We start from the raw sequence: 22905 nt of genomic DNA on the forward strand, positions 1-22905 counted from the left end.
GGAACTTCCTTTGGGGAAGGAAACAGAATATCCTCTGTTTTCTTCAACTCTTGCACTTGAGGAGAGTTTTGCTGTATTGCTGACAGGCAGAAGTTTAATTGTAGTGCTCCCTCGTAGAGGTTTGGATTATTTTTAAATCTATCCATTGGAAAAGCCTTACGGCTTTTAAACTGAACCTTGGTCATATTGTGCATTTAAAGATTTCAGACCGAAACAGTATTGCTTTCCTTAAAGGTTTTACTCTGTTCTTTTATTTCTACAAAGCTCTTGCACCTGGTGCTTGATGGGCTCAATATCTGATACATTTCCTTACAGTACTGGAATTACCTAAACAGAGGACGTGAATGGGCTGATGCTTATCCGCTATCTGATTAAACTTGTCATTTTGCATTTTGGTAAGTGACGCCTCGGTAAGCTGTTCTGTTTGCAGGCTGGAGGAAGAAATAAAATGTCCGATATTCCAACCCACAGTGAGTGCTCATCTGCAGCAGTGGTCTTTCATACCCCAGCTATTACTGGGTAAGCATTAGTTCCCCGCTTATAGCTTCCTGCTGACCTTTACTGCTGTCGAAAACAGCGATCGTACAGTGACAGTGAGTCAGATATGCACAGATGAGCAAAGGCCTATTGGGGGAAAAATATCTGTTAGTAGGCCGCTGTATCTATATAGGTAGTTGAGTTCCTCTGGAATGATTTGCAAAAACATCCAACCGCAGCAAAAATTTGTGGTACTATTTTGAGAAAGAAAAAATTAGAGCTACTTAGGCAGAGTAGTGTCGTTCTATACGGGTTTGAGTTCCTCTGCCGTTTTTCAGCCTTCCAGTTTCTAAGCAGTGGTTTTCTCTCTTTTCAGCCTAGAGAAATAAGAACAGATATGGTGAAACAGTGAGAATAATGGAGAAATCTAAGAGCCCAGATGAGAATCTGGGAGACTAGGGAATACATTTCACTAAGTCTGTGTAAGTAATTGGATGGCTACTTAATGATTTAAATATTGAAGTTAAATATTTCTGCATCAAGTAAAATAACAAAGATGGCATTCTGATCTTATTTATAGTCCTCTTAGTAGTGTATTCCACCCACCACTGTTGCTGCCATCTTGCTCTTTTACTGTATAACCAGATGATAGTGGCTCTAAGGAGGCAGTACAGCACAAAATAAAGAGTAAAGGCTGTTGGGGATGGATGTGAGTGGGATGTGCTTGCAGGAGTTCTGCTAGAATTCTTTCTTGTGACTTGATCTGATTGCTTTCCTCATTCCTGAGTAAATTTTCTTTTGGGATCTTGGATGGCAAAGCATTCGACCACAGCAGTGTTAGTGCTGGCGAAGACCAAAACAGTACTACAGAAGCGCGCTGGCACCTAAAGGTATTCAAAGATTTCTACAATTTTCAGATATTTCAGGCCTTCAAAGCTCTACATCCCGTAGTTCTGTGTTTGTCAGCAGAGCCTCTATCTAGAGGAGATGTAGTGTACATAACCCAGGAGCTACCACTGGCACCATTAACGCCAATTCTCTTTATGACGTCAGTAACAACTCCGTATCTGTGCCCACACCAGGGGATTTGCAGGCATAGTAATATTGTCTACTGTATATGAATTCTGATAGTTTGCAGTCAGGACTTCACCTTGGATCTCCATCACCCCTCCTCTGTTCCTAGGTCCAAGAGCTCCTTTTAAGTGCAGGATAATCCGAAGTAACTTCATAATCAGTTTTTCTTTCGTTTCTGGCAAACAAGTTTTGACACTTCAGATTTTCTCAACCTGTTTGAAAGCACCGCTATCCTTCCAAGCATGTCAGAAACACTGTTAATGGTAGGCATCTCTTCAACAGCTATGAAGACTTGACAACGATAACGTCAAAATATAACAATAGAACACATGACTTAACGTTGTTTTATCACTAATTAGTAGTCCTGCTGTTTCGTGATCTGCCCAGAACTGTAGAACTTAAGTAAGAGTGGCAGGTCTGCTGGCACTACAATTCTGTGTTGTCTTAATTGGGGAAAAGCGATATGGAAGTTAAATGTGAAGCCATCAATCATCCATCAAGTCAGTGATAATCAGTGTACCCCAGGCAACAAGCCCCGCTTTTTCTGCACCCACAGTAGGGATCCTGGCCTTCTAGCCTCCTTCCTTCCATATTTCTTCCTGTATGTTTTTAATTCACGCTGTACTTTGTACCTCATTTTTTTTTTTTTTTTACCTCCTTCACTTAATGATTGTCAGCCATTCCCATCAGGCTTGATTGTTCATTAGCTAATAGATTTCTGGTTTTGTGTGCCCGGCTGAGTAGCATCGTGCACAGGCAAATGATCTGGAGTGAACTGTAAGCTGGACCATACAAGAGACGGTCTTGGATTTATTTGTAATTTCTCTCCTATTTTTAAAAACAGATAATCTGGCCTGGGGAAGGGAGCAGACGGTTGCTGGTAGAGCTGTGTCATGATACATGGGGGTGATGGGCAGTTTGCTTATTTACTGTGGCAGTACTGCAAGATAATCTTGATTTCCTTGTTCTGACTTTCAATTTTTCTCTCCGAGGAAGGAATTTTTCTATTTTCTTGGTGTGCAGGAGCCCCTTTTCTCTACCCTCATGTATAAATGTGTGGTATTTTTACTGTGAATGATCACTGTAATGGTTTTCCTGGAACGTTCTGCTTTTGAAATGATAAATCAACTTTTAGCACAAGTAAAGGTGTGTTCAGTTCAGCACTACACTGTGCAGAGAAACCAGAAAAAGAGATTACATAACTATATTTTTCTGCCTTGCCACTTAATTTTGACAGCGAGATGAAATGAGGAGCCACTTTCTACCAGTTCTTCGATGTTAGGAGCAAATAGATCAGCATGGGTTGAAGTGTTGATTTTTTTCCCACTTGCTCCTAACCAATACTTTGTTCTGCTGGAGAGTAAAAATGCAACTTCGTCTGACCTAACTGTCCAAAAGTGTAGGTGGAAAACTCGCCAAACAAGTGAAAGATGTGACAGTGTTACTGCCTTCCGGGGGAAGTTTGTTTGAGAGGTGTGTTCTGCTGGCATAATATGCGAAGAACAGAGGATTAAAACAGCAGCTGTTAATGTGGTTGCCAAGCAAAGTTGGATTGCCCATGTGAAGGCTTGCTGCTTGTGAAAGTAATTTACCTCTTAGGACTTTTCATGGATACTGGAGGTAGTACAGTGCAGGATGAAAAACATAAGAGTTGTCTTACTGGGGTTTTGTAAAGTGAGCGGCATAGAAGCTAAATGAAGTTTTATCATGCTTGTTTAAGCTATCAGCTTGAAAGATTCAGTGGAAATGTTTTTTATCCTTTTTTTAGGGGAGTATGTTTGGAAGAAGATTTGATGGGTGTGAGATCTGAAGAAAACAAAAGGAAAGAGAGGAAATGTGTACATTCTGGCAGAAGGAAAGAGGCCCAGAGCAGTTAGTGCTTCCAGAATAATTGGGCAGAACAAAAAATGTGTAATAGGAACAAGTTGGGGAAAACAGAAGGAAAAATATATCAACAATGCAGTTACTTGGATTGGAACGCTAACGTAAAGTTGAGAACATTCCCAAATCAGTTTGCTCAGCAATTTTGTCCTCCTTATTGTGATGGCTAATAAGCAGGAGTGAATGCTGATGCATTGAGTGTGATTTACCTAGTCATCTCTGGGTTTGCTTACAATGTATGCAGAATTCTTGCGTACAAGTAGATCAAAAATTATACAACTTTATGCCCCTGCCTTTACCTTGTCACTCTATACCTCATGTATTTCTGGTAGATGCATGAGTAATGAAAATGAGTTCTTCCTCGCAGTAAGGTTTTGTGCATTTAACAAAGGTACTTACCACTGACTTTTCAATCGATTCAGTAATCATTAAGGGAAGTGGTGCAAGATGCAATGAATTATGACCTCCAGCTGCCAGCATGGGCCTAAGGACAATTTTATTTAAGACTAATTTAACAGTAGTACCATTCTGACTTAGATTAGCCATTCTGCTAATAGAACAATATATTTCTGGAAACTTAATTTAAAAATTTTCAGGGTGCTGACATAATCTTGCAACGATGAGTACATGGGTTTTCACCAGATGGCTCTCCAACATCTGGTGTTCCAGGCTTGGTGGTGCTGGAGAACTCCTCTAATTGAAATTGCTTCCTTAGAGCAGGCCTTAAGGAGAGATTCACGTGGTGTGAGTCTGGGCACTTAACACAGAAATGTTCCTAGTCAAGAGAGGTTCCTGCAGAGAGTAATTCAGAGTATATATAGTAGTCTTAGGCCTTGAATATTTTTCTGAAGAGGCTTTGTCTTTCCAGATTATCTGATTCCCAATTGTCTTTTGCATATGTGAGGCTATGGGAGGTGTGCATTCCTGTCATGCATGCAAGATGGTATTTTGTCTCAACAAAAGTGTACATCTTTGGCCTCCAGGGCAGCCCTTCTCTAGTTCTGTAGTTCATAGCAGAGTTGAAACCTTACTAGCGTTTTATCTATGCGTTTTTTCAGTTTGTCTGTATTCCTTCAGAATCCATTTGTTCCTCTGTTTTGCCTACTTAGAACTGACAGCTGCTTTGGGGAACTAATACAGGATGTTTGCGGTAAGGAAATTTAAAGCTGCAGGTTTCAGTGTTTTTACTGCAATGATACCTCATTCTGTATGGACACAGAATAGTCCTGGATACATATAGTCCCGGTCCTAAACATTGTAGTGAAAATTGGTAAGTTGCTAGGGAAAGTTCAGTGTTCTAGTGTGAAACCCAACCATTGGAACTGTCCTTAAAAGTCTCATTAGAACAACAGCAGTTTTAAGTCCATTCTTTTGGTAGCTAATCCTGCGTTGTCTAATGCCCCATGGAGCAGGCATCTCTGTAATGACTTGTAATAACAAGACAGAACTGGCAGATCCCCCATACTTGCAGTTATGTGAAGGCTGAAGGATATAGTGGTATCTTAGAAATCTCAATCAAGTTGCTTTTGCTTTGAATACAAAGGCAGATGTTTTTGTCTTTTGTGAAACACAATAATGGAATCCTGTGTGGAGCAGGAAGAGTTTGTGTCAGTCATACTTCAGGGGGTCCATTTCTGTCATGTCTAACTTCAGTACAAATCTTGGTTTAAACAAAAGCATTTGAGTTGGCCCTGGCTCTAGAAAAAAAGTGGAATTTTTCTTGGTGTCACTAATACACAACTGTGACTTACAAAACTGAGAACTGTTCCCTTTGGGATCTGTTATCACTGGGATCTGTGTGCTTCTGAAGGCTTGCTTACTTTCAGCAGGACTGAAGTTCTCTGTCCTGTCAAAAGCATGCTAGCTCTTAACACATATACAGAATGTTACTTAAACTGAAGAAAGTAAGCTGGCTTCACCTGACCTCAAGAAGCTGATTTCTGTCACTTCCAACTCTTTGCTAGAAAAGCTGCTAGCCCAGGTCACAAACAAGGATAAACCGAGAAGATCCTGGGTATGTCATCAGTTCCCCACTACCCTCCCCCCCCCCTTACTAGGAAACCATCTTCAAATGGTACCGGTACTGGATAATTTAATTCCCCATCACTCTTCAAGCAGATTGAGATTGGCATCTGTATCAGGAAAGTCTCTGACGACACTTCTGTTTCAGCAGCTGGTATTGCTTACTAGCTGAAGACTATTGGGCATGGTGCAAGGTCTGGTTAATGACCACCATTCAGGCACCTGCCAAATGTACTGAATGTATGGTGCAGGTAGAATTTTTTTCAGTGCTAAAAAACACTGAAAATGGTAAGTGGCAAGTTTTTTTATCTCCAGCAATACATACTTCTTTGACTTGCTGTCATGTCAGACAGAATAACTAGGAACTTCACTAGACTGAGTCTTTTCAAGTGGTCTTTGTGTTCTGCCAGTTAGTCTGTCTTATGGTCAAACCAATAAATGTTGGCTCGTTACCTAACCCACCTCTCTGTTTATATGGTGCATTCTTTTCGCTGCACTTCAGGAAGCTTTCTCACAAGAGTCTGACGTGAAAATATCCTTGGTGCTTCTTGCGAGGCACAAAATAAGTTCTTAAAGAATACGTGACAACCTCAACAGCCATTTTCATTTCAGAGAGAAAAGACTGGTCTTCATGACCTAGATAAGAGGAGACCCAGTGTTCAATTTGTACCTTTCTGTCTCTCTACTCTGAGCTCTAAAGTGCCAAGCTTGTCTGTTGTCTTTCAGGACTTGCATTTTGCCCATCTCTCAAGAAACCAAACAGTGGGGTTGAGTCACTAACATCAGTGATTCTTGAGAGTCCTCTGGTAATTAAGTTTATTAATAAAACCCTAGCGGTGGCAATTACCCATCTGAATGGTGTACCTGTGTCTGGATGATTGCCTGATCAAGGACAGGTGCTGCTGGGGATGCCGAGGCCTATTGGGGTCACGTTCTGTTCCTGTTCTCTGAGCTGGGACACCCTCAGATATGGAAGGCTTGTTTGCTGGGCAGTATTCGTCTGACCTGTAATTAATTTCTCACTGGCAAGGGCTTCTTTTCTGATGGGCAAGTTCAGAGTCTTTCAGGAATATATGTAGACGTATGTGAGCACTTCTGGATTGCTATTTCTGTCAGCATATGTGTTCACAATACCCTTTGTCTAAAGTTGCTAGCAGCTAGTTTAAGCCACCACATTTTGCTTTGCGTTTGCATTAGGCAATGGACATGGTATTGGTGATTTGCTGCTGATCAACCGAGCTTTATAAAGTTGTTTGTTTAGCAGCTGGATCCTCAGAGCTGTCTGTGCTTGCAATACCCACTTCTGTTCACCAGTCCCTTTTGCACACCACCAGTTGGTTCTCACCTGTGCTACTTACAATTAGCTTTTAACCTGTGCTGTACAGAGAAGCAGGAAAGAAGTGGCTTTGAGTTGTTACAAGCAGCAGTACATAACATATGTTCACCTACAACTTGACTGGCTCCGTGCGTGCTCACGGGAAGAGATTTCTTGCACAGACCCTGCTGGAGCAGGAAGCAGTGAGCCACCACCAGCAAGCTGACATGCATTCTGTGTGTTCCTGCTGATTCAGCTCTTGTTCTTCCCCAGTTGCCTGAAAACTAGGCCCAGTGTCTTGGCTGCCAAACAGCTTCTTTCTTTAAGGCTGGGAATACGAGAGATTTTTAATTTCACTTTATACCTTGCTTTCCTTGCTTTTAACCACTTGCTTTTATCAGATCTTTTAAATCAAGAGACCAGAATGAGAATATTGCCTTAGTAAATTAGCTGGGGTTTTAGCTCTGGGTTTTGCTAGACTGATGATAAACAATTATTTCTGATAAATCTGGCTACTGTTAGTTCTGTCCTGAGTGGTCACATCTATTCAAAGACGGACAGTTAGGTTAACTCTGCAACTGCTGTAAGTGTAGGAATTACCTTACTTATTTGTGTTACATGCTGTGCTGGATTCTAGTAAGTGCAGAAGGAATAGTACTTTCTGAAGAGAACTTACACTAATAGCATTAAATGGGAGGTAATAACTGGCTATAGATCAAGCTCACAAGAAGGAGACCATATTGATTTGCAAGAGTGAAATGCATTTGCTGTGTCCTAGCAACCTGGCCTGTGTTAACTCTAAGGGAGATTAAGGTGGAAACTGAAAGGAATTGATATTTCACCTATTTACAGGATACTTCATTGAAATCTGAATGAACACAAGAGGGAGAATCAAGGCTTTTGGTTTGCAAATCTGAGAGAGAGACTAGGGAGACTCCTAGCAATTGGAAGTGAGCCTATTGATGCTGACCAAGATGAAGAGAACTGAAACAGATGCTGGAGAGAGCTGTAATCCTTAAAATTAATTTCTACAATTTTGGGTTGCAGGATTATTATCCCAAGCAGTTATTACAATGAAATAATGGGGAACGTAACTAAGGAATCAAGGGCTGGCAATACGTGCAGCTCTTTCATTGTCCTTCCCTGTGTTTTTTTTGTTATGGTAATTTATCTCAGCATACATCTCACAAAAGAACAAGTTCATGGATACAATAGGTCTGTGTAAGTACTAATTATTTTGTTAGATCTTAATGCAAATAAAGGCAGTTAGATTTAAATAATCTCTTGCTAGGAAGGTGTGTCCAACCCAACCGTGATATTTGGCGTTCTTTCCTGCTGTTGAGCAGGTTCAGTGACAATATGATCTGCCTTGTGAAGAGCAAATTTGCTTGCACTTGTGATTCTGAATGGAAGCAAAAACACGCCCCAATCCCACGCTTTTTTGTTTCAAAGTGTCGCTTTACCTTTAGAACTTCATTATGTCTCTGTATCTCTGCAGTTAAATTTAAAATTAGATTATATTATTCTGCCAGTTATTTAAGCACAATGAGTATAGGCTAGAAAGATAAACTTATATGTTCTAGGGAGTTTCTAACTCTTGCAGTCAGTGAGAGACTGGTTAGCAATATCTGTTAACAATTCTTTGACTGTTAGGGAAAATGAAGGGAAAAAAAATCTAGCTAGAAGAGACCCAAAGGAAACCTACTTTTGTACCTCTGATTCTTGTGGTTCACACTGAAGTATGGCTCTAAAAATGCATCTGGTTTTGCCCAAATGAAGAGAATGTTAGTTATGCATTTCTTGCAGCCTTACTTTATTGCTGTCAGAAAGCTTCATGGAAAGGGTCACTTCAGCATCTCCTAGTATTAGCTGATTTCTAGTAATTGACATGTTTTTTTCAAATAATGTTTGTGTTCTCTGTAGGGTAGCACTCAAACTCCTCCTTCCTCTATGAATAGGAAAATGGAGCATTCAGTAATGTTAGAAATGAATTTTTCAAAAGAAGCAAGAACCAAGAGCTTAACCATACATCTAGTTTATTCACAACTTGAGTTGGCCAACAAAAATCTTTAATTTAGTAGTACTTTGTGAATTATGAAGTCTTATAGAAACGTTAGTTGTTTTTTTTTTTTTATTATTTTCAGGGGACAGATTCTGTGTAAGGTTCGTTACAGTAAATGTAATATTTTAACGGTTAGATGTATTTATATTATACAGAAGGTGTTCAAATATTGTGCTTTTATTTCATTGGAAGTCTCATTTTGGTTATTAGAGGGGAGTATGAGAATAAACATAAGATTATTTTTAAAGAAGCTGTTAGCTTTAGGCTGACACTGGAGTTTTTTTCATGGACTGCTAAAAATGATCCTGAAGATGATTATGTACTCTATTTTTGTGGTGCTTTTGCATTTTAGCTGTTTCATTATGGTCCGTGACTGTGGTTTTGTTTGTTCTTCAATTTACACATATATAGTGAACCATAATATCTTGTTTTCCAAGAGCTGGTATCTGTAATGACATTAAAAATAATAAAAGGGTAGCTGCATAATGATGCTGTGTTAGTGACTTGATTTTTTCTTTTTTTTTTCCCTGCTATGAAGTCATTAGACTAATGAAGTGGCTGAAAGTCACTTCATAGGTTTATGGCTACTTTATGTCTGGAAGTTTAGTAGGCTGTTATATTCTGTTGCTTGATCAGTGCTCTGCACTTTGTGTGGTCGTTTCATCTTAAGATAAGGAGGATAATAGGTGCTGTTAAAGAACAACAGATACTTCTGGTTTACACCCATTTCACAGTGGTGTGACAGCCTAGCTTGCTGGATAAAGGTGCCTGTGTGCCTTGTACCAGAGCATTCTTGAGTTCTGCTCCCCCCTGTTTTAAATTCTTGAGTGTAGACTCCTTTGCCACTGCAATGTGATAGAAACTTCATTAGTTTAACTAAAAAATGTTTAATAATGATGGGGGGGAGTGTAACGTGGGAGTGTTTATGGAGTCTTGGACTGGTCATGTTATTACTGATCATCAATTATTTTTTTTAATTTGCACTTCAAAAAAATCTGCGTATATAGAGCTTGCACTCCTAACTCATTTACTTGAAAGGTACATCCAGCCTGTGTGTGTACTTGGATTTAAAAAAAAAAAAGTCCTCTAAGCAGTTTGAGAAAAAGATTCTATTACTGGCTTGCTGAGAGAGGATTAATTAGGAAATGTCTTCCCTTATCTGGATTTCTAGAAGTTACAGTGGTTCACTTCCTTTTAGCAGACAATTATTATATAGAATAACAGTAGATACTGCATTAAATCGTTATCTTATTATCTGTTTATTGTCTGGGGTTTGATATTTTGGTTAAATTTAAAGCTATTTGCTAGACAGATGTTCACTTACCACATGAAGGGATTAGCTTGAAATACCTTGTAACAGAGGGCAGTATGTTTGAATAACTAAAAGTCAGGGAGAATTTTGGATTTGGGGAGATCTCCAGGAGGATCTTTTACATAAATACTAGCCTTACTCTGCATACCTTTTGTTCCCCCCCCTCTTCTCCAGTACTGATACTCGAAAAGGTGGAAAACGGAGATCTGAGCAACAAGATACTGAAGATCACGGATTTCGGCTTGGCCAGGGAATGGCATAAAACTACCAAAATGAGCGCAGCTGGGACATATGCCTGGATGGCTCCTGAAGTCATTCGCTCCTCCATGTTCTCCAAAGGCAGCGATGTGTGGAGGTATTGATTTGGTGTTAAGTGACTGGATACTGAACAGTAACTAGATCTGCCATGGAACCTATTTTATGTTTAAGAATGAGTAACAGTGAACCATATATTAAAATGATGGGTTTAAGAAAACTTTATCCACTGGCTTTCCATCCACCTAACTCTGAGACTACATTGGTATTAATTGTAAACACTTTTTCTGTAGGAAGTGGTAGACCAGCTCCTGCATGCCTATAAATTTTTGTTCTTCCTTACATTTGCATTCAGATTATTTTAGGATTCAGAGCCTCCCTTCAGCTATTGGCTGTCATAACAAAAGGCCATAAAACAAAGCTATGAAATTCTTGAAGTTGCTACTTTTTTAGTGTTTTACCAAGAGTAAGATCATTTTGTTTTGATGGTAATCTGTCACTGATGCTTATGTACACGAGCGTACTGCACCTCATGAAATTCTCTCTGCAGTTTCAGCCTGAATGCAATGTTTTCCACATTGATAAGAAGTTTGAATTAATTCTACCCTCCCAGACTTTTGCATAAAGTGATGCATCTCTTCTGTAGGTCAGTCTGAGTATGTAATCCATAAGTAGTAATTTGAATGCATGTGTTGTCTTCTCCATTCAGGCAATGAGATTTTGAGAATAAGAGCTATTTTGGTAGGGAAGAGCATAAGGATTGCCCCCGTAGACTTGCAAAAATAGAGTTTGAATGTAACTCTAAGTGAATTGGTAAATCCAGAATTCAGTAAATAACTCTTTATTGTTGTCATAGGATACTGACTTTTCTGGATGCTGTGAAATACGGAATTAGTACTGAACATTGGAAACAAAGCAGATGAATATTTTTTCTTGTGAGGGGGGAGGTATAGAAATGTCAAGCTGACTGGGTCTTTAGGGTAATAAGAATGTCGTTGGCCAGCAGTGCTCACACGCAGTGTGTGCATGATGTGAAATCTGTCAGGATAAAGAAATATCCCAGCTGGAAGAATTGTCTGGCTGTTATGGAAGATATTTGTGGTGATTTTTATTTTCCTTACCAAGTTGTGCAGAATAGATAATGTATTGCCTTGTGGATAAATACGTGAACTTAATTTGCATGCTAATCGTATGGATTAAATTCTGACTATCATTAAACATGGTAGCCCATGTAGTTAATCTGAGAAGAATTGTGCAAGAACCAGGCTTTTACTCTGAGTGAAACCTGGTAGAAATGAAAACCCAACAATACTGGTTTGTATATAGCTTTCCAAACTCAAACCTCAGTTTGCACCTCTGAAAAACAGTGCTAGGAATGGCATTTAAGGGAGGAGGGAGGAAGGGGAAGGAAGTTACAATCACAACTCCTCTGTGATTGTAACTTTACTAATCCAAGCATGCTGAACAGGTCAGTAGATATTCTGTACCAGCATGACCTAATTTTTAAAAAGATAAGAAGTATTAGGGTCAATTGATGACTTCTGTCATGATAGTTTAAGAGCCTCTATACCCATGCAAATACTAGTTTGGTCATTGACTTAGGTTGTAAATCACTTAAATATTTTTTAGCTTTTCAGAAGAATATTTTCAAGATTCATTCATTGCTTTATTTATGTATAGTTACCAGTCTTTCCCTCAAAATAGGGAAAGTGTTCTTCTGTAAACTTCTCAGTGTTCTTCCTTAAACAGAGGGTCATCACCGTTAAGAGAGCTATAATATATTGTCTCTGAAAAAGAGATCACTCTCCAAGGTGGCCAAAACCTTGAATCATGGTTAAATTTGCTGGAAAGAACGTGGCATTTGAGGCATGTATGCAGAGGACAAATTCTTGCCAGTGCAGTCACTACTAGCTCATCAATGACTATAAGTACTGGATTTTATAAAGGCAGCAATGGACACGTATAACAAATCCTGCCCCCCCCCCCACAAGGATGCAACTTGAAATTCTTAACAGGATGAACTTTTCTATCCTATTAGGCTTGCCCTTCCTCTTGTCTCCTTCAACCTCTTGGTTAATTACTGGCGTTGAGAGCGCTTTTTGCCTGATAACCAACCTTCTAAGTTAGTGTGCATACCATCAACAGAAATGGATATTTCTGTCTCTAACATTGACAGACCATTTTATTTCAACACCTTTTCTGAAAAGCTCATTAGAATAGTACAGCTGGCTGAACTGTTGCCTAGCCTTTCAACAAGAATCTTGTTCTGCCTGTGTTCTTGCTGCACAAATGCAAATAGCTGCTGGTGAAGATGCTTGCCAGGACTGAAATTTCCTGAGTCAGTCTTTTATTCCATCATAAATAACTGCTTCATGCAATTCCTTTCAATACTGTATCAAGCTCTGTTTAAAAAAAAAAGATCAGGTTTTTGTCCCAGTCTACACGAGGGTTGGTGAAGACCTTAACAAGGAAGAGGAATCCTCCGTGCTGGTGTTTATCACCACGGTTTTGGCCACCGTAAAGCTTGTTGGTAATAGCACTTTGTATGTCTTGCTAGTGAAAAATCTATATTGCTATGAATTTTTTTTTTGTGCTGCATCCACAAATTTTAGGTGTATAGCAGAATCCTTGTGCTTATATTGCACAGAGAACAAAGAAACTACCTTTTTATTGATATGCAATTTCACATACAATTTCTGTGAGTCTAGTGATGTGTTTGAGAGGAGAGTTAGGAATTTTTGAATTTATAGGGGTTAAGTTGAAGGACAGATATCACAGCTTATTCAGTGTTGCACCGCAAGCTAATGTTAGTAGGCATATGATTTGAATTTCCATGTCATTTTAAATGTTTAAATACATCTCTTGTTTACAGCCCGCTTCATTTTTGACTTACGCAGTTTAAAAAAAAACAAAACACAAAACATATCAATATGATTGGTATGAAGAAGGTAAGGCCACCATACAACCTTCGTCTGTGTTCCCTGTGTTCTTCAGTTCAGACGCTTACAAGATGAGCCTGCTCTGAGACCAATGAAATAACTAAGAATTAAATTTTCATTTAGGAATGGAATACTAGAACTACTTCAAAAATACCTGATTAGCAGATCATGATGTTTCAAGCATTCAGTGGTGTAGAAATTTTGGTCATTAGAATATTTCGTAAATATAGAGGCATACACAGCAGGCTGCTGTGATGTAAGTAATGTCATCTCTGGAACTACCAGTTGAATAACATACAAAAATACTAACTGTTAATTGCTGTTAAAAATATAACAAAGTTATTTTTTTTGTCATAACAAAAATAATATTCTAGTTGCTGTTATTGCTGGGATCTCGTTGTGCTGATAGTCCCTTTCTTATGGAAGGTGCTGGACCTGGGACACTGCAGAAGAGGAACCTATGGTACAAATACCATTGAATAATAACGGTGTGAGGAAATTAGTAGTTTTTCTAAGTTCACACATTTGCAAGAGAGGTGGGAAAATCACATGTGAAATCCTGCCGACCTCCAGCCTCCTTCTCCCTGAAAATCCAATGTGTAGGATTGAACCCAGTGTTAAATGGCTTAAGGGATTACTGGATCGCTGGTAGATGGTTAATTATTCATACAAGTGTCAGTTGACTTGAACACGTGGTTTGTATCATATGGTTCTTTTTGTAATTGAAGTCCAAAAATTACTAGTGAGTGCCAGAAGAATAAATTAGCTTGATCAGTTTTTCTTCCCAGCTGAGAATGAGTAGAGTTCCTTGATTCTTTCTTCCCAGGCCTCATTTTTTTGTATAAATCTCCTCTGTCTCTGTTCTTTTACTTTATTATTCCCAATCCCTTACTTGAGAATTAATGGAAAGCCCTCTTTTCAGCAGCTGCTCTCTCACTGCTTAATCAGTTGGGGTGTTTTTTGCTAACATGCTACTAATTTTGTGGAAGTGGCATTCTCAACCTTGAACTGCACATGTGGAAGAGATGGCATTAAGTTCTGCTAGAAATGAAGTAAGCTTTCCTGCCATATGTATGTCTAGTGTCATATTAGAAGAATCCGGATGTTTCTGTATCTTTTAAAAATTACCCTGCAGAAGAAATGCTTTGAACACATCAACAGCACTTTCCTAAATATTCCATTAAGAAAAGTAGCTAATATGTACTTATTACTTTACCACCAGTTCTGGATAAACACAACTCTTTGGTGGTTTGGCCTATTTTATGATGCTTTAGTTATACTAAATGATAGAAACAGCACTTTGAGGGCAGGGGACTGGTGGACATACAAGTACATTTGGGAGCATTCAGCTTTTGTAGAGGAAATCATGTCTTGTGAATCTGTGAAATTTCTTGAATGAATTGCTGAGTATGTGGGCAAGTGATAAGATTGCTTATACCGTGTTTGGATTTCAAAAAACTTTCTAAAACCTTTTATCAAAAGCTTTTAAAGAAAGTAAATGTGTTCAACGTAATCAAAATGATTTTAAAAAGTGATAAATGGTTAGGTAACAACATACACTAATACCAAATTATTCAGGATAAAAAAAATAATGTACTGCAGATAGCTGAGGAAAAATTTTACTATACTGAATGATAAAACAGATGAAAGTAATAAATGCAGAATAGTACGTGTGGGAGAATTTCACGTGTACAACAATGGGCTCTAAATTATTCTATTAAGATTCAATAAAAAGATGTTGGAGTTGTTGTGGATAACCTAGCTCATTTTGTAAGGACTCGGAAAGGTAAGGGGCAAGTTGAAATTTAATAGGGAAGAATGAGAGAACTAAACAGGAAATACTATGCCTCTTCCCAAATCAGTCAAACTGTGGTTTTGTCATTCCTACAAAAAGGTTAACATGGAATTAGTATACAAAAGATGTCAATGTCAAAAAAAGATGAAATGGCTTCTGTTTGAGAGTAACTAGATTCGGATTTAGCTAGATCAGGATTTGGGGGGCTGGAAAGAAGATTTGGATGGATTGGGAGCCTTTGAAATTGTGGCACGGAAGGAGCTAGTAGGGAACATACACTCACTGTTTCTGACATTGAGAGAACTACAGGGAAAAAAATGAAGTTATCAAATGGCAAGCTCAAAACAAATAAGCAACTATTTTCTAGCAATGCATCCTTAAATTGTGGAACTCGTTGCCACAGAAATTAGAGAAGAGTAAGCGGGTTCAAAAGAGTAGGACAGGTCAACGGAAGAAACGCTTCTCAGTCCTCTATGAAGGAGCTGTCTCTGGCTAGGGTTTCCTAGAAGTGGAGAGAATGTTGTGGGATTGGGTTGTTTGAGGGAAGGAGCTTGAGCCACCTGTGACAGGATAGCCAGTCAGTCAATGTATTTACTGTTAACCTGAAGCATGTGCCATCCAGAAGCACAGCCAGATCTCAGCGGTATCTCTCTGCTAGCACACATGGGAGAAGGCCATACTTGTCCTGGTTTCTGCCAGGATTCACCAGGTTTTATGAAGCATATGCACACCTGCAACCTGGTACTTGAGATGCTCTCTGTCAGGCTGCCGCAGGGGTTATGCTATTGTTGAGCCTTGAAGATTTGGTTCTGTGGTGCAGAAGGGATGGTAAGTTCCTCTTGCTTTACAAATAATGGCACAGCATGTTGTGGGGGTAGAATTAACTAAACAAACCCCTGAACAACAAGGGCTGTTTGGTGTTTAAGGTCTCATGAAATAAATTGCTGAAGAAATTAACGTTACACTCTAGGAATTTATAGTGATCTGATGTTATCTTCAGCTCTTGAAAACTTTGCCTTAAGAGCAATTGTTTTTAATACATAATTGCTTTTTTGACTTTGGCAGCTTAATTTGTAACAATCTTTAAAAATTTATATTTCTGGAGAACATCTTTCTTTTAGGATCCAGATGACATAAAAGTGTTGGAATTAATATATTAATGTTTGGCACAGAAATGCACGACTGCTAACTGGAGAAAGAGGATAGAAAGTTTAAGATGTACAGGTCCATACAGATGACTTTATTTTTTTTGAAGAATTGTTTGAGAAGATAAAACCCTTGCAGTGATTTTTTATTAAAATATGTTGAGTAGATTTACTTTTTAAAATTAATGTATTACTGCCTGACTGGCAATGCCCATTTTCACTTAAGTGTTTTACAGTATCATATCCTGAATTCAGGAGAATGAAATTACCCAGTTTTATGGAGAAAAAAAATGTCCAGTTTTGCAAAGTTTCCTAAACATTGTGACTGCTATAGGAACAGTTTTGGATTGCTCAGAGAAACAGTTACAATGCATGTCTATGCATTAATTCATCTGAGGTTGTATACATGTGAAGACATTCAGAGAATATATTTTTTAAAGACAAGAAGTTTTTACATAAGTCTCATTTGCTTTGTTTTTAAACCTAAGCGAAGTTAGAAACTGCAGAAGCATACTGTGCAAGTTCTGGGCTTAAGAGTGACTGATTTTGAAGAGTGGAGATGCTAAGAATGGATTCTTCCTTCATGACCACAGGATTCCAGAGGAAGAATCTGCTATGTAATCTTATTATCAACCTCCATTATAATTGTTATCATAATAAAATCAGCAAAAATCCTGTTTCTGTTGCTTGATATTCACCTCATAAATTCAGAATTAGGAATGTAGAGGTGGGGATTGTTGGATTACCGTCTGACAATTTCACTGGAGTTTTTTTGAAAATGTGCTAGCAATTACAAAAAGGAAAGCTAACACACAGCTTTTTACAAATACAAATAAATAAATACCCTTTGGGTGACCTTTTATTATTCGCCCCTGCTTCCAAATTTTTTTTCAACTAAACACTGAAGCTATCTTAAACTCTCTCTTATTATTAAAAGCAGGTAAAATAAGGCAATTTACCAGCTTGACAACCACCATGAGCTTATCCAGAAAACTGCAAATTCTTCAGTGTACCAGAATCACTCTGATAGGTTTGTGTGCTGTCTTGCTGCTTAACGAAGAATACCTTAAAATCAAGCACTTACTCTCTTTTATCTTTTCTTGATAGCTACGGTGTGCTGCTTTGGGAGCTGCTAACAGGGGAAGTACCATTCCGAGGAATTGATGGACTTGCAGTAGCATATGGTGTTGCCATGAATAAACTTGCCCTTCCAATCCCTTCCACGTGTCCAGAGCCTTTTGCCAAACTCATGGAAGGTAAGCCAGCTCTAGTGTGAGTATGGTTAGTATGATTTGTGCTGTTGAGTATTGCCTCCTGGTTTTGGTTTGATACCTAAGAGCACAGATTTCTCACATGGCTTTATTCAATGCTGCAAGTTATTGTGGGACCCTGGCTTGGTTGTTAGCATGCTGTGATGGTTAACCTTTTACAACAGTAGTATGTGAAAGAAATTCCCTTGCCACTTTTTTTTTATCAGCAGGCTTAACTGTGAAAATGGGAGCTATTGTTGTCATCATCTAGCTTGTTGTTTTCTAGTAGTGAAAATGCAATGACACTAAAGCTTCACATAGTTGGCTCTAGTTTGAAACCTTCAACTTGTTTTGAAATTCATAGCTTGAACACTTTGCTAGGCATTGTCAGGTTGATTTGGAATGAAACCATATCCTACTGACATTTCAGGGAGAGGTTTTAAATGTGGCTTTGACAACTGAAAATAACCCAGATTTTCAGTCAGAACGGTGTCTTTCTGCCATGCGTGTGGAGATAGTTCATGCCCAAAGAGGCCCATGTATGAATGAAAGAAATGTCAGCAGAGCTTCTGTAGTTCTTAAAAAGGATTCAGTGAGGTAGCTTTTGGGGTGCACCTTTGTGACCTGGTGTTCTGGAGACTGCAGCTGCTTGTGTATCTCCCAATCTATATGCTTCTGTCTGTCTTCCCTTCCTCATCCTCCCTCCCTCCCTCTCTCTGAGTAGAAAGAACCTTTAGTCTTTTGTTTTTTTCCATCCTTCTATTCTCAAAGGTTTCAAATGGTTATATATAAGCATTTTTATCTTTATTTCGCAGAAAAAAAGCTGAGTTAGAGAAATCAAGCATGTTCTGTAGCCTTAGTGAGCAAAGAGAGAGTTTGAACGTAGAATTTGTATTCTGGGGCCTCTGGTGGTGTTTTAACCCCAAGAAAGGAATTTTTCATGTAAGAAAATGTTTCTGATGGATTTCTCTGCGTTGGGAATAGTTTTCCATTTCTCTGATCTTTTCTGTATCTGACAAGCTTCAGATAAATAAAGTAGAACATCACACTTACTGTTTTGCTATAAAGGTATCCTACCGGACAGTAGACAGCAGCAGAGCTGCAGGTGTAGTAGCTCAAAAGGAATGCAAAGCAAGAAATTGTATCTGAAACAACTGATGGAATCAACAACATAGTGTTTTGCCAGGGTAGTTTATTTTGGCATGGCTCCCTAAAACATGGACCCTGAATTTCTTAAACATAAGTAAAGTATCTGCTGATGGGGTTAAAAATAATGCCCTCTATTGGGAAAGTCAGGCAGAGGCATATGGCCTGTGCTTGAACCCAGCAGCGCAGGGGTAAGCGCACATTTGGCTCTGGAATGCTCAGCTTCTCCATGTGCAGGGAGAAAAGGAGAACAAGAAAACAATTACTTTCTGCCCCTTCACCAAAACTGTTTTTCAGACTGGCTGTTTCTCGTCTGGGTGAACTCTTGTTCCCCTAATGCTGCTTTTGCTTTTGAATTACTGCTCTGGTGGTCTTCACTGAGACAACAAAGCTGAACTTTCCCTCTTCACAGAAAAGATTTGTATGTTACAACTGTCCTCATTAGTGCAAATAATGGCAGATCCAGGCCTGGGAAAATAAAAGCCACGGGCCACCTGCATAGTTATCCTGTTCACTCATTCATGCATTTGGCTGGCTGCAGCATTTTGTTTTACTTTGGGTCATCTTTGCTTTGCCATGCTTAAAACCTGGGCTAAAGGGGCAGGGATTATGCCACTGACAGTCCAGCTGTATCACCCATTGCTCCTAATTGGTCAGCAGCAGGGGACCTTGGGAGCACTCTTAATATCCTCAATTCTCTATTTTGATAAGAGAAGCAATTTGAAATCCATAAACACAAATGTGTTCCAGCTTGTGCCTCCTGGAACTTGATCAGATACTTAAATACCAGCATCTTGATACCAGCAGTTTCAAAAACAAAGCTCCCAAATGTCAGTAACACTAAAATCAAAGCAGAGAAGATCTGCAAAACCAAGCCTCAGCAGTTGCACAGATTTTGTGAAATGTTATTTTTTTAATTACAGCTGCTCCTTGTTGTGTTTCAGTCCATAAAAATGATGAGTGCATGCTTTTTAGGACACTGCCAGAAATTAAGAATAATGCCACCTTTTTTCCAACAGTAAAGCCTAGGAAACCTTAGAACAACTTTATAATTCTTGCTTCCTAATGCAGCAATGTATGTCTCGAATCCAGTGACCATTTAGAGCACTGATAGTATAGTATGAGCATACTGAGAGAGATCTATGTGCTAGTTACTTCAACTCATACAGCTGTTGTCCCTAGCTGTGCGAAAAGTGTTTGAATGTTAAGTTTTACTGTTTCCTTGTTGTCAAACTTTGGCATATAGGAATATTGCAGTACTAAAGTGAATTAAGGATATATGTTAAACAAGAACCTGTGTTAAGTGTCAACATGGGACAATATAGAATGAGGGAGTGATATTTGCTACAGGAGTTGAAATAAGGCTGAAGTCAGAAGGAAGACTGAATGAATACAAATTTCCTACTCAAAAGTGTTGCAAAGTCACGCATTTTGACCTAGTAGCTTTTAAAAACATGATCTTAATGATTTCATAGATGGAGATGTTACTCCATACCATTTTCTATTTCCATGTCTGTTTTCAATGTTCAATTCAAACGGGTAACCAAAATTCTGTATTTCTAGAGGTCTGTAATTGGGTAAGTCGTTGATTGCATTAGATTGTAAATAAAAAAAGGTTGTTTTACCTATGGTTTCTCTTAAAAGCAAAAGAAAAAATCCCAATCAAACAATTTTCTCTGAATAGTTAAAAGAATCATAAATGTACTATTTGGTGTCATTATTTACTTGAATCTCCTATTTTCATTCAATTTGCCCAGCATTTTCACTCAAGTATGCCCTGGATGCTTTGCAGGAGAGTTTTGCAGTTCTGTGGAAGATTCATAATGACTCAGCTTAGCATTAGAAAGAACTCTGATAGATATCCTTTTACAATATGGCTGTTAACTTTGCAGTGGAAGGGTGCTAAAAGAACTGTGTACGAGAATCTTCCATATCGTCTTTACTCAGCACATATAAATTAAAGCCAAATATTTAAGGAAATTATTTGTCAGTTTTTATACAAAATTGAAAATGTAACTGTAGAATTGGTAAACCTCTATTTTACTTGAGGTTTTATTGCAATACAACCTTGTAACCAGGTAGTTCAAAATTTTAAGTGATGTTGGGTATAGTATAGGCATGAAAACATGAATTCCGTACTTGATTTATGATCAGTGAATAGTCAGTGAAAGTGAGAAATAAGAAAGACAGGGTAACACAGTGTGCATGCCATTGTCAGCCACTGGGGATCAGTAAAGTACTACTCATAGTCTCAAACCTTCTTACTAAGAGATGCTTAATAGTTGCTTGTCTTTGTCCTGTTCTAGATTGTTGGAACCCTGACCCACACTCACGACCTTCCTTTACCAGTATCCTAGGCCATCTCACTGCCATAGAAGAGTCTGGTTTCTTTGAAATGCCCAAAGATTCCTTCCACTCCCTGCAGGAAGACTGGAAACAAGAGATTCAAGAGATGTTTGATCAGCTCAGAGCCAAAGAAAAGGTAAGTGAGTAAAAAAAAAAAAAAAAGTCCGTGCTTATGTTCTCTGGATTATAGTTCTCCTATTTCATCATTCAAACAGGGATCATCATTTAGTGCATCTCAGCACTAGATTTGTTTGTGCTTTACTGCAACTTGTAATAAGTCCTTGCATCAATAGCAGGTTATGATGCACACTAGTGCAGAATCATAAGTCAAATACATACATGTCTGCATCTTTAAATACACATCTGCATCCTTAGCTGCTGCTCAATACTGTGATGAGTATTGTGTCCGTTCTATGCTGTGCAAATTGCTGTGATGAGTTGTCTTCATTGTTTAATACATCTGATAACTATTTCACTACAGTATCTTAACGAAGAACTCCAATAATAATTATTAATAAAAATAGGAGGAGTAATTCCAGATTATATACTCCAGCAAACATCGCAGCTTTGGTTCTGTCAGGTTTGTGTTTTCTAGGTTGTGGGCACAGCCAAAGTGGATTAACTATAATAAACATGAGTGCTAACAGGGGAATGGTCCAACAACTGTTGTAACTGAAATCCGTCTGGGAAAATAGCAGGGAATGAAGGTCCTAGCAGGAATAAAAGGAACTGTGATCATCAGTCTCAAGGAGTGGACGTTAAGAAAAGAGGATGAAGTTCTGTTCTTCAAACATACTGTCAGAAAGAAAGCGCAGCTTGCTGCATCAGTCTGTAAGGACCTTAACACAGTACGGATGTTGGAATGAAATACTGCAGTGGAATTGTTACTGAAGTAGTAGTATTTCACTGCCTCTCACCTGAAAACATTCATAATAAACACCCAACTTGATTTGGGCTCAGAAGTTGAGTTTAGGAGGTATGTGTGTGAGGAGGATGATCTTGAGTTTAGGGGAGAGAAGCCCCAAAACAGTTCTTAAAACATTTCTATGCACATACTATAGTAGCTTTTGGAGGAAAAAGAAAAGCTGATAGGTGTTCCCCTGCTGCACAGTGTGGTTCCTTAGCATAAATGTGTTGGAACAGTTCTTGAAAACCAGAAACTTCAACAGAGAAACAGTTGACAAAAAACAGAAGTATCTAGACTGCTCTCATATTTTGAATACTGTGTTCCTCTACAGCAGTGGGGAAAGATTTAATATCCTATTCACCTCATGAGTAAAATGAACTAAACCTCTGTGATGATGGCACGGGTAACAATTACATTATTAAGATAAAAAAAAAAGCAAGCATCTATCTGATGAAGAGTTCAAATTGAACTTCATATTATTTTTTTTACCTTCTGTGGTGGAAGTAGCCAGCTGGAGATAATTATTCTGAGTACTGAATTCTTTTGTGCTTGTGGTGAGAGGAGCGCAGTGAGAAGAGTAAAATATTTTGAGATCTCAAGGACCATTTCAGTTGATTCATTTCCTCAACAAAGGAGAGGTCAAAAACTTTGCAATGTGGTTCTTTATGCTTGAGAAGCAACCATGCTTGGTGGAAACTGATGGGAATGGCCTCTTCACGATGTTTTCTTTATTGATTTTTATGTTAGAGTTGGGGCTTGTGCTATTTTATGATGCATGACTTGGAAAGGTTATTTTTAAACAGTTTAAGTCAATACTGAAGCTAACATATGTACTTACTGAACAGGAAAGTAAGGATTAGTTCTTTTCAGAATTAAAAATAAATGTTGCAAAATGGGTTCCCATGTACATGGTACTCTCCAGTGGTGCTTGAAAACACATGCATGTCAGGATATCCAGCATCTTTTCTCATGACCTTCA

General features: G+C 38.6%; 1 protein-coding gene across 10 annotated transcripts in view; it reads left to right on the top strand.

Annotated features, from left to right (window-relative positions):
• MAP3K9 (mitogen-activated protein kinase kinase kinase 9) overlaps positions 1 to 22905 on the top strand; it is a 78382-nt gene that overhangs the window by 15553 nt on the left and 39924 nt on the right. For all 10 annotated transcript variants that reach the window (XR_005820047.1, XR_005820049.1, XR_005820044.1 and 7 more), the window contains exons 3-5: positions 10318 to 10498; positions 17385 to 17533; positions 20980 to 21155. Coding sequence is in view for 3 of the 10 variants with exons in the window: in XM_040557499.1 (XP_040413433.1) it covers positions 10318 to 10498; positions 17385 to 17533; positions 20980 to 21155 (506 nt within the window). In the remaining 7 variants the exon portion in view is untranslated. The remainder of the gene's footprint in view (positions 1 to 10317; positions 10499 to 17384; positions 17534 to 20979; positions 21156 to 22905) is intronic.

This window comes from Cygnus olor, chromosome 5 (genome assembly GCF_009769625.2).
Source record: "Cygnus olor isolate bCygOlo1 chromosome 5, bCygOlo1.pri.v2, whole genome shotgun sequence".
Lineage (NCBI taxonomy): Eukaryota > Metazoa > Chordata > Aves > Anseriformes > Anatidae > Cygnus > Cygnus olor.